Here is a 16,957-nt window from a genome sequence, read left to right as displayed (position 1 = left end):
AAAAAATGAAACCAGCAGATAAATGACACTTGAGTGATGAGAACCTCAATATTAGGTAAAATAATTGATACTAGTCTCTATCTCCTATCTCCTATAACTGTAGAAGGGAAGTAAAAGATTCTTTTTTAAGAATGATACTTTTTTAAAAAAAATGGCCAAATTAAAACAGAAAAATCAAATGATCCAGAATAAACTATTCTTGAAGGACCCTTCTTATTTCAGGATTTCTGTATTTAGCCTGTGAGCAAACAGCCAATACCCACTAACCATCCTTCCTCCATCACTTCCAGAAAGCTTCCTAAGAAGCCTCTTTACCAGATAGGACAGAATAGCCAAAAGCACACAGCCACACTTCAGGTCTGTGTTGGTCACATTTCCTGGCTTGGCTAATGAGCTATCCTCTGCCAGCCCGGACACTGCCTCAACATGATATGTGACCATCCCCCACACATTGATTTCCCCTCCACTCTACTAAGCTGCTAGGGGATCAGACTTAGAAGCTTTGCAAGAATAGCTCTAATATCTGATTGCCTCAGGCTGTGTTGTGCAAGGCTGTCTCCCCAAAGCTCATAGCTTGAGCATAGTCACCTTCTCACCCACCTCCACTTCCAAGCTCTCCATTTATAGCACCTAGTCTAGGCAGCATTCAAATACCTACACACATTCAAACAAAGGGGAAAACAGTTCCACAGTGCTCAGTTTGATTGCAGTTAATTTAAAAATCCTTCTAACTGGAAACTTAAGTATATCAAAGCCAAGAAGTCCACTTATTTTTGCTTATTGGATAATAAGTAAAAAGATAATGAAGATTAATTTCAGTATAGAGTTCAACACGTTACCTCACCATACTGAAATAATTTAGTAATTCACAAACTCTGCATTTTGTTTAGTGGAAACACATAATTTAAATTTGCATACAAGAGTAAGTTTTACAAAAAAGATTTCATAAATGTTAATGTTCAAGAAAAATACAGTTAAGTAATTTACTGAGTAGTGGTACCCTAACATAGTAAAGTATCCAAAAGAATACAGCCACACAATCTTCTGAGCCTTCATGATCCCATTACCCACCCCCCTGAAAGACCTAAATAAATTTAATAATCAATAGACTTTTATTTGAATAATAAACCCCAAATCCCAGTTAAATAGTTTTCTGTTCAATTCTAACAGTAACCTGGAATAGAGAAACAGTTAACTTTCTTACTTTAACACTGAAATATACTTTACTGCCATTACTGCAGGAATTTAAAAAAATAAAAACTTCTGATTACATTCATTATTCAAATCATGATTTGGTAACTGGATGGTGATAGGACTTAAAATTAAATCCATCATAGAAATACTAGCTTTGTCTCATAATTACATTTGACTGACTAACCTTGTTGAAATACTAAAGCTGAATCACTTATTTCTTAATTTATTTTTAGAGAATGCAAGCAAAGCTGCTCATATACACATACTTACATAACCTCACACATAGAAGGAAGACCCAACCCTGTCAAAGTCAACGGGAGACACACCGTCATAAATTTCTTAGGCACACTAATGTACATGATTTGTCTATTAAAAAAGAGACAGACAGACTAACTGACAGAGACATTTAAACAAAAAGTTAAATGGAAGTTAAAGTCCTCATTTGTTTGCCAGGGATTGGAAAAAAAAAAAACTCATTCAATAGAGCATTTAATGTCTTAAAATGTCTTAGAGAGGCTGTTTGTAACAGTTTTTAAATACTTAGAGGTCAACTTGAAACTAATGGGAACCCTGGGTGCAATCGATATTACATTAATTTGAATTCTTGTAAATGACATTCTCCTTATCCAAGCTAACCACAAAAAATGACCCCTGACCAAATTTTCCAAGGGCACAGAATACATTTTAAAAAGGAAAAGAAGGAAATGAAACTGGAAAGTGCAAGCCCTGGTCTCACCTCAGGCTCTTCTTGTGCATCCACTCTGAGAGGAGGTTTCTGGAACTCAAAGATGCCCTGGCTGGAGGCCCGATGGTCCTCAGCGGGAGAGGAGTAAACCTCCTCTGAGTCTGTTTCCACGGCATGGAGATGGCTTGCTTCTTCCTGGCTCCAGTCCAGTTCTTCTTCAGACTGTTTCAAAGAGCTGCTACTACTTTTGGGAATGATCCCTGCAGTGGACAGGCTGCTGGGAACCGAGGTGTAGGACGACTGGGGACCTGAGTAGGGTCGACCCTCTGGAACCAAGTCCTCAGCCTCTAGGAGGTCAGGAACAGAGAGGCTGAGCCTGCGGTCCAAATGGTGTCTTGCCCTTAAGTCTAAGGGCTTGTTTGGATTCTTCTTTACCTTCTTCTTGCTCAAATTGATTAGCAATGGCCTGGTCCGCTGTTTTAATGAGTCCCAGACAGATGGTTTATCCAGATCCATGGTTGCATGAAGAACAAAAGAATTCACTCTTCAAAAGAGTGTGCCTCTATTGAAAACAACTTCGGTGACTCCTATAAAACAGAACATAAAGAGAAAACATGAGCCTTCTCGGTGGGTTCAGGGCACATCAAGTGGGAAGGAAACAACTCAGAAATCCCATGCTATCTTCTGAGTGATCAAGATTCAAAAATTCAATCATAACTTCTACAAATGCCAGGAAAAGCATTTTTTTCTTCTAATATTCTTTTTATTAGCATGTTATAGTTGTACATTGGGAATAGAAAGAACTTTTAAGAAAGAACTTTTTAAGATTTTTATCAGAGCCATGATAGAAAAGTTGGAAGCAGTGAATGAGGCAGTCAAGTTGATCCAAAAGAAAGCTTCCTAGGAAGACCACTGTTTATTCCCTTTCCTGTAAAAGCAAAGCTAAAGACAATTACTAGAACAGTGCAAGGGGCAGTTCATCAGCATGATTAGGGGCAGGGGACTCCCTTTAAATCAGGATCAGCCAACAGCTTCCCGTGTGGGCCACTTATTAAATATTTTTACACTTTGTGGACAGGTACTATGTGCTGCAACTTCTCACCTCTGCACTTGTGACCTCCAAGATGACATAAACATCACCTACATGAAAGAACAGGGCTGTGCTCTAATAAAACTTCATTGGTAAAAACAGGTAGCAGACTAGCAGTCTGGTCACCAGCGGTCACTTTAAACATGCCATCTTCCTCTCCAGAGTCAAGTATGTGTTTTGAAGGACAAAAATATGCTCACACCAAATTGGATTCTGCCTAGCATCTTTAAAATATATAACAACAACAAAAAAAAAAATGAGCGACTAGAGAGAAAAACATTTGTAAAAAAGTGGGAGTTCTGTCTTCATCCATAACTGGCAAAACTTCTACACTGGAACCCTCACAAGAGCAAGCCTCAGAAACTCAGTCTGAGGACATGAGGGGGGAGAAAAGTGATTCTAACCAACAATTGGATGTGAACAATAAAAAGGCTTCACAAATAAATATGCCATCACAAAGGGTGGTAAATGCTGCTGTCCAAAAGTAGGGCTTCAGAGATGACAGGTCAAGTTTAGCAGAGATCAAATCAAAATCAAATTTGGAAAAATAACCCTTATTTTATGTGCCAAATGGCTCATCATAAATCGTTTCAATGTGAAAAGATCTGGCCAGGCCACTGGGACCTGCCCTATAATAACTTTGCAACATTTGGCTGAGAAAGAGAAGTCAGGAGTCTCCACAAAACAGATTTTTCTAAAATCAAGAACTCAATGTTTTTTGTTCTCCTATCCAACTGATTTAAGGAGAAGATACTGAATCATTGAAAAGAAAAGGCTGGTGAGTCCACACATCAGGGTTCCTATGGCCATTTGCCTGGTGAAAGTCAGGACATTATTCTCTACAATGACCATCAGTTCAAGATGAACTTAGTTCCTTCAGTGAGAACTGGGCAATGCTGGAATCAAGGTATTGGGCTCTAGAGACCAATTCCAGGTTAGAATTCTTCTCTGCTTTGTTACATTCTACTGAGATGTTTGAGAGCAAGTAACCTCACTAAGGCCAAGTTTTATCACCTATAGCTTGAGAATTAGATTACCTAGTTTACAGATAAAACGATAAGCATAAATCATAGTATCTGCTGAATTAACATGTTCAGTCAAGGAAAGCTCTTTTTATCATTATTGCTATTGTCATTATGCCTACTTTAGATAACTTAGTCAAGTTACATAAGAGCTCTATATCTCATTATTGTTCCTACTTCATAGATTAACTTAATACTAAGTATTTCTGGGACTATGGTAAGAACTGAATGAATTCATTCAGATAAGAACAGTGCTTATCATAAATAAGTGTTTAATACAATTTTAGCCATTTTTATTAACTACTTCATAGTGGATTATTCTGACTTTAAATATTCAAAAATATTTTATGACATTTTGATGACATTGAAAAATTTATTCTAAACAGAAACTTGTATTTCACATTAGCAAAACACAAATGCATTATCCAAGTCATGTATTGTACCTTGCAGATATGCTATGGTGCATGGTTTCTATGTTTAGTTATAAATATTTTCCTTCAATTAGCATGTAATGGAGGTGGGAGATATAGCACATTACCTAATACAGAATAGGACATTGAGAAAGGAAAAATCCAAGCCAACAGATATATTTGGTACATTCACCATGTGACAGGCACCATAAAGGACCCAGGACACCCACCTAAGCCTTGAGAAAAATATCCTAGGAATGAGAAATGAAAGAACACAAATAAAAGCTCTGAGCAAAATAATTTATACAAATTCCAAGCTAATTTCAACCAGATAGTTTTCAACCAAAAGAAACATTATTCTGATCAACTAAAAGTTGGAGGCAGAGGAAAAAACAATTTAAGTAACTAAAAGGTTGTAATGAAAGTAATATGTATTTCAAATATAAAAATGAGAGGGTGGCCAGTCACAGGTGAGCAAGAACAATGGGATTAGGGTTGCTTATAACACATGTGCTATGAAGTCTCTGACCACAAAGACAACGGCACATGGGTGGGATGAACACAGTACACTTCAGGTGACAAGGAACAAAAGATGGAAACTTTGACAGGTGTAGCAATGCTCAAGACTCACTCATGTGACAGAATATGATGAAACCCTGTGATGTGTAAAACAGTCAAGCAGAGGATTATGGATTTCAGACAAGTAATGAGAGTGAGAGTCAAAGACAGAGGCAAGCACACAGGTATCCCCCAGGTTCAAATCCCACATGATTTCACAGAGATTGTCCCTGCACCTCCTGACACAGACTTATCAAGAGTGTGTTTTCAAAATGCTTATTCCTGGCTTCTACCAAATAAAGTGAACCCAAGTCCCAAGAATTTCCTTGCTGAATATTGCACAGACTCAAGGTTACCTATCCAACTTCCAAAGATGCTTGCATTCCCCTTCAGAGGAAATGAGGGAAACCTGATTATTTTATGGAAAGGCTGAGAAGAAATAACCTCTCATACAATGGAGAGGTTTTGAATCTCCAAGAAACACAACAACAACAAATAATGTGATGGAAAACAGAAAAGGTTGAAATGAACAAAAAGCATCTCTGAAGAATGCGTTCTCTGTGTGAAAACATTGCTTTTCCATGTAAATGGTCCCAGTGAAATACATAGCCTCCATCTCTTTTGGGGGATCAGGGGGAATTGGTAGAAATGGATACAATATTGGAACATTGCAACATTTTCAAGAGCTAGTCCAGGTGGAAGCAGGGATATGCTTAGGATCACTGGATGCTGGAGACAACAGTTTCATCATCTTAATTTAATAAATATATATATTATGTATTTTTTTATTTTTTAAATCACCTTAAAGGAAAATAGGCATTTCTTCCCTTTCATGTATAGTTTTGTAACTTTAGCACACATAAAGATTTGTTTTATAAACATCACAATAAGGAGAAGGATCTTCCCCTTAGAGTTATACCCACCTCAGAATCCCCCATCCAATAATCATTGATCTCTTCCTCATCATCATAATTCAATCTTTTTGAAAATGTTTTATAAATAGAATAATAAAAAAAACATAGTTATTTTTGCTCAACATAAGACCCTTGAGAATCACCCAAGTTGGTGCAGGAGTCAGTCATTAATGAATATTCTTCACTGCTGAGAGTATTCCATGGTCTGAGTGTATCAGAATTTATCTATTACACCTTAATGGACATATGAGTGGTTTCCAGTTTTGAGCTCCTAAAAATAAAACAGCTGTAGATTTCAGATGTTTAATTCTCACTTTTCTAAGGGGTGTGATAATGGAAACCTTTTTATGTATTTATTTGCTATTTTTATGTGTAGTTTAGCAAACTACAAGACTTTTACCCAATTTTTAAAAATTGGGCTGCTCCCTTTCTTTTTACTGATATATTTTGGGTACAAGGCCTTCCATGAACACATAACTTGTAAATATTTACCATTTTATAGATTGACTTTTTTTATTTTAATGGTGTCTTATGATCAAATTTTGGTTTTTAATTTTCAGTTTTAAAGCTTGATGAAGGTTAGCAGATACTATTTTTTCTTTTATGGAAAATACTTTCTGGGTCAGTCATGTCTCCAAACTTATTGCTTAACTCCAGTTAACACAAGTTTCCCTCATTTTCTACTAATAATTTTATAGTTGTACCTTTTACATTGGGATTTATGATCTATTTTGTGGGAGTTTCTACATAAGGTTTATGGTTTCATCAAAGTTCCTCTTTAACATATGGATGGCAATTTTTTCTAATATCATTGCCTCATTTTCCACTGAATTAATTTGCATTATCCTGAACATCAAATGCCACATTCATGTGGGCGTGTTCTTTGGGTCTATTCTGTTCTAGGAATCCATGTGGCTATCAGTTTTTCAGTGCTATCTTGTTTTGATTACTGTGACATGCTAGTCTTAAAATCAGGAAGTGCAACTCTTCTAAATTCATTATCTCCCTACCTTGCTTATCTACTCTAGTTCTTCTGTACTTCTGTATAAATTTTAGAATAATTTCATCTATATATGCCAAAGAAAATCCTGCTAGATTTTTATTGCATTGTATTAACCTACAGATGAGTTTGGGAAGTACTGACATGTTTACTAGGTTAAGTCTTCCAATATAAGTATATTGTATTGCTATGTATTTAGATCTCCTTTGGTTTCTCTCATCAGTATATTCTGGAGTGAGCATACATATCCAGTATGTTTTATTAGACTTACAAGTATTTCATTTTTGTTGAAATGAGAGCATATTTTTTTCATTATTATTTTCAATTGTACAATGCTAATGTAGAGAAATACAATTGAATTCTGTGTGCTGACCTTGAATCCTTTTTTAAAAAATATTTTGTTGTTGTAGATATATACAATATCTTTTTTATTTATTTATTTTCATGTGGTGCTGAGGATGGAACTCAGTGCCTCACACGTGCTAGATAAATACCCTACCACTGAGCTACAACCCCAGCCCATGACCTTGAATTTTTTTAACTTGCTAAATCTACTTAGTTTTATAATTTTTATTAGATTCCTTTGGCTATTCTATCTTGAAAAAAAACATGTTTTCTGTAAATGCGGATATTTTTATTTCTTCCATTTTATATGATAAACCTTCATTTTTTTGCCTTATTAAACTGCTTAAAGACTTCCTGTAAATGAGAATGAAAGTTCTTATAATTTCTCTGATCTTGAAGAGAATGCATTCAACCTTCCATTATTAATTAAGATGTTAGCCTTTTATCAATTTATTGACTTTTTCCCCCAAGAAAAAAGTTTTGCTTTAATTATTTCACTATTTTCAACATCATACATGTTTGCTTATGACTTTATGACTTCCTTTCTTCTGCTTGACATTGGCTTCATTTTCTCTTTTGACTTTAAGGTGGTAGCTAAATTCAAAAGGTGAAAAACTATAGCCCAGCAGATAAGATCCACAAAACCACCTGTTTTTGCACATAAAGTTTTAATGAATATAGCCACACCCATCAGCTTACACATTGGCCATAGCTTCTTTTGTACTTCAATGGCACAGTTTAACACTTATTATATGCTTCAAAGCTTAAATATATACCATATGAACGTTTACCAAGAAAGTTTGTCAACCACTGGTTTCAAATGATTGATCTGAGCCCTTTCTTCATTTTGAAAATAAAGTTTAAAACTACATATTATCTGCATTCCATAAATTGTGCTATATGGTATTTTCATCTAGATCAAAAACTTGTCTAATTTACTTGAAACTTCCTCTTTGAGCCATGTATTACCTATAAGGATATAATATTTCCACTTTCATTTTTAAGTTTTTCCTTTTCTTGGTTTAGCTCATTTTTTATTCCTTCTTGCATGTTTGTGTCTCCAATATTATATAGAGCAACTTAGATATAGTACAAGGAACTTTTTAAATTGATTTTAAAAAAATGACAGCAGAATGCATTACAATTCTTACTACACATATATACCACAATTTTTCATATCTCTGTATATAAAGTATGTTGACACCCAATTTGTGTCTTCATACATGTACTTCGGAATATGATGTCTAACACATTCCATCATCCTTGCTAATCCCCTGCCCCCTTCCTTACCCTCCCACCCCTCTTCCCTATCTACAATTTATCTATTCCTACCATGCTCCCCATCCCTACCCCATTATGAGTCAGCCTGCTTATATCAGAGAAAACATTTGACATTAGTTTTTTGGGGATTGGCTAACTTCACTTAGTATTATCTTCTCCAATGCCATCCATTTACCTGCAAATGCTATGATTTTATTCTCTTTCATTGCTGAGTAAAATTCCATTGTGTATATACGCCACTTTTTATCCATTCTTCCACTGAAGGGCATCTAGGTTGGCTCCACAGTTTCGCTATCGTGAATTGTGCTGCAATAAACATTGATGTGGCTGTGTCCCTGTAGTGTGCTATTTTTAAGTCCATTGGGTATAGACTGAGGAGATGTATAGCTGGGTCAGAAACTCTGTGTCTAATAGAAGGAAAAGTAGGCCCTAATCTTCATCATGTGGGATTAGGCCTCACCTTCCTTAATAAGAGTACTAAAGTGCAAGAATTAAAACCAAGAATCAATAAATGGGATGGAATCAAACTAAAAAGTTCCTTCTCAGCAAAAGAAACAATCTGTGAGGTGAACAAAAAGCCTACATCCTGGGAGCAAATCTTTACCCCTCACACATCAGATACAGCACTCATCTATAGGATATATAAAGAACTCAAAAAGCTAAGGACCAAAAAACAAATAACCCTATCAACAAATGGGCCAAGGACCCGAACAGACACTTCCCAGAAGACAATATACAATCAATCAACAAGTATATGAAAAAAATGTTCATTATCTCTAGCAATTAGAGAAATGCAAATCAAAACTACTCTAAGATATCATCTCACTCCAGTCAGAATGGCAGCTATTATGAAGACAAACAACAATAAGTGTTGGCAAGGATATGGGGGGGAAAGGTACACTCATACATTGCTGGTGGGACTACAAATTGATGCAGCCAATATGGAAGGCAGTATAGAGATTCCTTGGAAATCTGGGAATGGAAGCAACATTTTTAAGTTTTTCTTGAACCTTCCTTTTTGAACTAGGTTTTAGTCAAAAATAAAGTGTTACTTTCCAAATATTTGGAGAGTTCTCAGATATATTTTCACTAATTTCTAGCTTAACATCAGAAAACACATTTTACATATGATTTCTATTATTTCAAGTTTGTTAAGGTTTGATTTGTGACCCAGACTGTGGCCTATCTAAGACTGCTCCATATGACCTACAATTACTGTTGGGTAAAGTTCCATAAATGTCCATTTCATCTAGTCCCTAGATGGTTCCGTTCTACTACATCCTTGAGGATTTTTGACTATTACTTCTACTACTGAGAGAAGAGAGTTAATATTTTTTAACTACAACTATATATTTGTCTATTTCTCCTTTTATTTATATAGTTTTTTTCTTCTGTATTTTGAAGCTCTGTGGTTAGTTGTGTACACATTGAGAACAATTATGTGTCTTGCTGAACTGACCCTTTGGCCAATGTGCATTACCTGTCTTTCTTCCTCAAAATTTTCTGTGTCTTGAAGTTTGTCTTGTATTATTTTAATATACCCATTCCAGTTTTCTTTTAATTTGTATCTCTGTGGTATTTTTCCACCTTTTGCCTTTGAGCTACCCATACCATTACCTATATCTTACAGAAAGTACATAGTTAGACAAATTACATAAAATGACCTAACTATCTCTATCTTTTAGTTGGTTTCTTTAGACCATTTATATTTAACATTACAACTGATTTATTTGTTTTGGGGCCTATTTTACTCTTTGCTTCCCATTTGTTCCTTTGTTTTTCATTCTTCTGTTTCTCCTTTTCCTACATTCTTGGGGGTTATCTGAACTTTTTCTTATTGTTCCGTTTTGTCAATTGTAATTTTGACTGTACTTCTTTGCACACATTTTTTAGGGGTTGCTGTATGGGTTACAACAGGCGTCGTTAGCTTTTCACACCCTACTGAGAATATTTTGATACTTTAATTGGAATAAATAAGACCACTTACATTTGTTTTCTATTGCTATCATAAAAGTTAATGAGAAACTTAACGATGTAACAAGATAAATTATCTTTCAGTTCTAGAGTTCAGAAGTCAAAACAGTTCTCAGTGGGCTAAAAATCAAGGTGCTGTGAAGGCTGCATTCCTTCCTGGAGGCTCTGAAGGAGAGTTCAGTTCCTAGATATTCCATTCCTAGGCAGAATTCCATTCCTGGCTGTGAGGACCAAGGTCCACAATGTTGCTGAATGTCAGCCAAGGGCAGTTTTCAGCTTTCAGAGGCTGCCCACATTCCTTGACTCATGGTCCATCCCTCCATCCACAGAGCTAGAAATAGCAGCTGAAGTCCTTCTCATGGCACATCACTCTGACTTATTATTTTGCTACCTTTTCCTTTTTGAGACTCATGCTGTTTGATTGGGCCCACCAGAAAACTATATAGACTACCTCTCTATCTCAAAGTTTATAGTTTGAATTGCATCTACAAGTCTTTTTTGGCATGAAATACATTTTCAGAGGATCCTGGGATTAGGATGTGGGGATGGATATAGGAATGGGGAGAGAGACTGTTCTACCTACCATAATAACACATAGCTCTCCAATCTGATTAATAAATTGTCATATATTAATCTATATACATTGAAAATTTTCACAGACAATGTTTGCCTGTTTATTTTAGCCATGAACTATACTGACTATAATTTAAAAGAAGAACCTATTGTATTTATCATTTGTTCCATTCTAGATACTCTACATTTTCTTTTTGTACCATTTTTCATCTAAGAAATCTCATTAATTGATTTTGTAGTAGTTCTGCTAGCTCCAAATTCTTTCATTTTTTCCTTATGTGAGAAAACCCGTTTCACCTTGAACTCCTGAATAATATTTTAGCTGAACATTTGATTCTGCACTTTTGCTTTAGAACTTTAAAAATGGGGTGCCATTTCCTTTTAGCCTCCATGATTTCTGACATGATGTCTCAGTCATCTGAATCTGCTGTCTCTATAAATTTATCATTACTCCTATTATTTTCAATATTTTATCTTATAGTTTTGATAAGTTTAGGATGTGTCTTAGTATATGTTTCTTTATATTAATTTCATTCAGAGCTAGCTTAGTTTCCTAAATCTACAAATTTGTCTTTGGCCAAATATAGAAAGTTTTCATCTATTATTTCTTTAAATACTTTATAATTGTTCAGCTCCACTCACTTTCTTCCTTTCCTTCTAACACTCCCATGATATAAATAGTATGTCTTTTGTTACTGCCCCAGAGTCCACCCATCTCTGTTCATTTTTTCTCAATATTTTGCTCTATTACATTCAGATAGGATAATTTATTGCTTTGTGTTCAGTTTTAAAGACCCCTCTGATATTTCCATTCTGCTATTAAATCCATATAGTAAAATTATTGGATTCTTTTTGGAAAAGAGATAGAGATATGAGGTGGCTATCATATTTTCAGTTCTAAGATCTCCATTTGATTCTATTTCACATCTCCTATTTATTGATACTTTCTATATTGATGTTTATTTCAGGATTCATGATTATTCACTCAAAACATTTATATAATAGTTCCTTTTACACAGTATTTTTATAATCATGTATTGATTACCTTCTTCCATATAATTCAAAATTTTTGTCATTGTTCATATGTCAATAAGGATTGTACCTAGGGCATTTTCAATGTTTTCTTATGAACCTGTGGTTTATATAAGTTTATAGAGAATGTTGATATCATTGCGTTAGGAGGCATTTGATCTGGTTAGCCTCTAGACATAAATTACAATCTAGTTTCTGTGGGCTCTGATTATAGTGTCAGTCTACTTTTTATAAGCTATGCAGACCCATTTGGATCTTCTTTATACTGTACAGCATAGAGGTAAGTCTGGGACTCCATTGGAATTCTATTTCAGTTAGCTTTTTTCACTATTGTGACAAAAAGACCTGACAAGAACAATTTTAGAAGAGAAAAAGTTTATGTGGGGGCTCACAGTTTTGGAAGTCTCGGTCCAGCAAAAGCAGTTAACAGTGTAAAACTGCAGGGGCCAAAGCAATGGAACAAGGGAATATCTTCAAGTGGCAGTTCTAAACCACAAATTTGTTTTGTTCTTCTTTTAAAATTTCTAGATCTTTTGGCAATTATTATAGAAGTGGGTTGTTTCTGGGAAGAAAAAAAAATGGTAGACTCATCTCCTGTTCAGTGGTATTTTAATTCTGGTGTTCCTTAATCCACTTGTGATATTTACTTTATTCCATCTTATCCAGAACCAGGGCTATTTTAATAAGTTTTGCAAATGTGTTCTGTCCATAATTTCCAAATGCATGTAAGCAGTACAGAACCATGTATATTGAATTGCAAACATATAACACAAAAACCTGTGCTCAGAAAAAATAAGGTTCTTAAAGATGTACATAAAGCTAACATACTGTTGGACTATCTCTTTTGTCCATAAAGTTGCTATTCCTTTAATATACAGTGTGTTCTCCAGAGTAAAAGAAAACTTAAAAAAAATAAATCAAAGATTAGGTTTGAAGAAAAGCATGGGGAGAAAAATCCAATTATTTGAATATTTTAATATATCTAGGTTTCCTTAATTAAAAGCATACTTAAAAAGAAATGTGTTATCTGATCCATTTTATATTAAGACACAAGTTCACAGGTTATTGTTCTGAACACCTAGAGGGCTACATATTATAATGCAAACTGTTATAACTCAGCAGGATAAGGATGGTTGACAACAATTAATTGAATATTTCAAAACAGTTAGCAATGTGGATTTTGATGTCCCCAACAGAAAGAAATTATAAATGTCTAAAGCGACAGATATGCCAATTACCTAATCTGATCATTACACATTGTACACAGGTATGGAAATGTCACACTGTACTCTGTATGTATGAATACTCTGTGTCAATTAAAAATCTTAAAATTTTAAAAATACAAACAAAGCCTGGCCCAGTGGCACAGTCCTGTAATCCCAGCGGCTCGGGAGGCTGAGACAGGAGGATCACAAGTTCAAAGCCAGCCTTAGCCAAAGCGAGGTGCTAAGCAACTCAGAGACCCTGTCTCTAAATAAAATACAAAATAGGGCTGGGAATATGGCTCAGTGGTCGAGTGCTCCTGGGTTCAATTCCTGTTACCCCCCCCCCAAAAAAAAAAGAAAAATACAAACAAAAATGTAGCCCACACTCCATCAAGCATCAGGACCAGAAGCACCATCTAAATAAGAAGCCTGAGCTTCCCTATCCGATAAACTTCAGCTTTCACTTAATGAACAAAACAGCATTCAGCCTTCTCCAAACCACTAATGGTAGGATAAGGACTTTACAGGAAACAGCCCCAAGTCAAGGAGCCTAATGGAAGTTTCATTTATTATGGTTTTAAACCAGACACCCTCCCCAGCTGGCTGCTAGCAATTGCCTAAATGGAAAAAGAACAATGAGCCTTTTAAACACCAGCCACAAAGTGTCTGATTGAACCTCGACCAGGATGCTATCTGAATAAGAGCCACCAGGAAGGAAAGAGTGTCTCAAAATGACAAAAGCCAAGTTTTGAAGAGCATATCACAGTTATTCAGTAACACTGATGCAAACTGTGCTTCTCCAAGTTCTTCTTAAGTGTAAACTGAAACAGCAATTGCTTTCACAATCTAAATATCAACTCAAATGAAAGAGCAGCAAGCAATGTTTTCTACCATTTTTTTTTAAAAAATCAAGTCATCTCCATCTAGAATTCTGGCAGGACAGAAAAATCCAACTAAATACATAATTTGGGAAATTTATCTTTATCTCATGAGAAGTAAGGGAAGGAAGAGAGAGGATTGTTCTGTGAATACCTGGTGCTCATAGTTTCTGTCAACTTTCAAGTTAGCCAGTATAAGAGTATGGGTACTAAGCCTCTGAGATGACAAATGCAAATTTCTTCAGCACCTGTGGTTCACTTTGTGTCTAGAGAAATCACATCACTTTGAAAAGCTAAGTAGCAACCTGCAACCACACCAAGGATCACAGACTTGCCATTCCGCTTTCTCTTGTTTTATGGTCAAAAATTCCTTGTTAAGATCCAATAAGATTGTATTAACATTAAATACTAAACCAGAGGGCTTAGATACCATATTCCCTGCTCTGAGGTCTGATCTTACCTGATTTTTCTTGTTCTAAGTAATTTTAAAGCCTTTTAGCTTACACATCACCCTGCTATTTTCCATATGACTCTCTTTATTATGATTTTCAGACCCTTGGACCTGCACTCAAAGACTCTCAGCTTTGGTTATGTATTTCCCCATGAACTTCTGATGCCATCATTTTATACTTAGTTTTTTTTTGTTCTTTTTTTTTCTTTTTTAACTATACAAACATATGGAAGTTTTTATAACACACAGATACTGGTGATGTAACCCATGAAATAAAAACAAATCCTTGGCACATCTCTGATGATTCTCTCATCAAGCCTTGCTAGAAGTAACCTTATCTTAAAATCATATTTATTACACCCATGTATTTTATTGAATATTATTTAGTGATATATACACATAGAACAAATTCTCATGATTATAAACATTTTTTATAAAAGTTATAAGTGGTATATTACTACATCCTTTTCGATCAATATTACTGTCAGGAAATTTATCCACAATGATAAATATAGTTTTATTAAAGCCATTTTAAAAGATGCATAGTATTTCATTGTGGGAAGATCTATAATTTATTGATTAATGTTCCTTCAGATGATACTTAAGATGCTTACCTTATTTTACCACTATGGAGACTTAAAGAAGTTTCATAGACTCTTCTGATGCACATTCCAGTTTCTCCCATAGTTTTTAAGTCAAAGATAGATGTCTGATTAGAAGAGATTGAAAATGTGTGAAGGATGTTTGGTTGTCAGAAGGGACATGGTAAAGGAGATAACTCACACATTGTATGTGCACATTAGGACGTGAAAGATATCCCCCTGGATAGATTTGTCTTGCCCAGTTTACCAATGAGGGCCCATTGAGAAACACTAAATGTCAGATAAATTCTTGGTTTGTAGCTTATGCATATCTTAAACTTGACTAGCAAGGTATTGCCAAACTGCTCTACAAAGAATGTTTATTAATTTGTATACCTGACATCAGCCAACGAGTCCCCATTGTGCAACATCCCGGCCTGCACCTCATATTGTAAGACTTTATATCTGCTAACCAAGAATTGTAGAAAGGAACCCAAAATCATATTTATTTTAACATTATTCCAAGAATCACATTTTTTAAAAAATTGGTGAGTTGAATTTAACAATATCTTTCAGGTGCTTTAGGTTTGGAAGTGTAGGATTTTAAAATCCTCAAGGCCACAGGTTTCTTAGAAAGGTTCTAAAGATTTATTTTATATAATCAATCATTTACTCTACTTGTTTATAGTTTATATACTCTATTGTTTATAGTTTCAGATAAGGATTCTATTTCATTTTTTATTCATATGGATAATCAAATTTCAAAGAACCTGTTATTGCAAAGGCTTACACCACCCCCAAAGATTTGCAATGCCATTATCTATCAGGTGCAAAATTTCCATATATAAAGTCTATACCTGGTTACCTATATCTGTGTCATAACATAATAGTTACTGCTATAGATTTAAACTAACTCTTGGTATCTAGGAAGGTAAGCCACCTATCTTGTTGTTCCTTCAAATTGTTTTTTATTTCTTTGTATTTCATGTAAATTTTAGAATTCATTTGTTTAACATTCCTACTACTAAAGGAAATTCTGACTGGCAATGCCTTTACACATTGATCTGATAACATGATTCATGATTTTGTATCACCATAGCAATGAAAATGGTTACTTTCTGTACATCTTTTTTTCATTTTTAAAATTTTTTACCCAGGAGTGCCCTACAAACGAGCCATATCCCCAGCCCTTTTTTATTTATTTATTTATTTATTGAGACAGGGTCTTGCTAAGTTGTTTAAAGCCTAAGTTGTTAAGGCTGCCTTTGAACTTGCAGTCCTCCTGCCTCAGCCTCCTGAGCCACTGAGATTACAGGTGTGTGCCACCACACCTGGCTTATACATATTTTTTAATAATAGACTATTTTTAGATCTAGATTTAGGTTTACAGAGAAATTACACAGAAAGTACAGAGGAGAAATTAACTATATAACTCCTCTTTCTCCTTATCCTCAATAGTTTACCCCTGTTATTTACATTTTTTGGATTAGTGTGGTACATTTGTTCCATCTGGAGAACCAATACTGGCCCATTATTAACTCATTAACTAAAGCCCACCGGTTTAGGTGAGGATTCTCCCATTGCATTGTGCACTTCTATGAATCTTGACAAATGTATAAGTCATGTGTAAGCTATTAAGTAATATCAAAGCAGTTTCATTGTGCACTTCTATGAATTTTGACAAATGTATAAGTCATGTAAAGCTATTAAGTAATATCAAAGTAGTTTCACTGCCTTAAAAAAATCCCCTGTGTTCCTTCTATT

General features: G+C 35.0%; 1 protein-coding gene across 5 annotated transcripts in view; it reads right to left on the bottom strand.

Annotated features, from left to right (window-relative positions):
- Mctp2 (multiple C2 and transmembrane domain containing 2) overlaps positions 1-16,957 on the bottom strand; it is a 219,554-nt gene that overhangs the window by 160,750 nt on the left and 41,847 nt on the right. For all 5 annotated transcript variants that reach the window (XM_015493108.2, XM_048790319.1, XM_048790320.1 and 2 more), the window contains exon 2: positions 1,931-2,466. In XM_015493108.2, the coding sequence (XP_015348594.1) occupies positions 1,931-2,395 (465 nt within the window). In that variant the 5' untranslated portion in view covers positions 2,396-2,466. The remainder of the gene's footprint in view (positions 1-1,930; positions 2,467-16,957) is intronic.

Source organism: Marmota marmota, unplaced genomic scaffold (assembly GCF_001458135.2).
Source record: "Marmota marmota marmota unplaced genomic scaffold, marMar, whole genome shotgun sequence".
NCBI lineage: Eukaryota > Metazoa > Chordata > Mammalia > Rodentia > Sciuridae > Marmota > Marmota marmota.
This window is presented reverse-complemented; position numbering and strand designations above follow the sequence as displayed.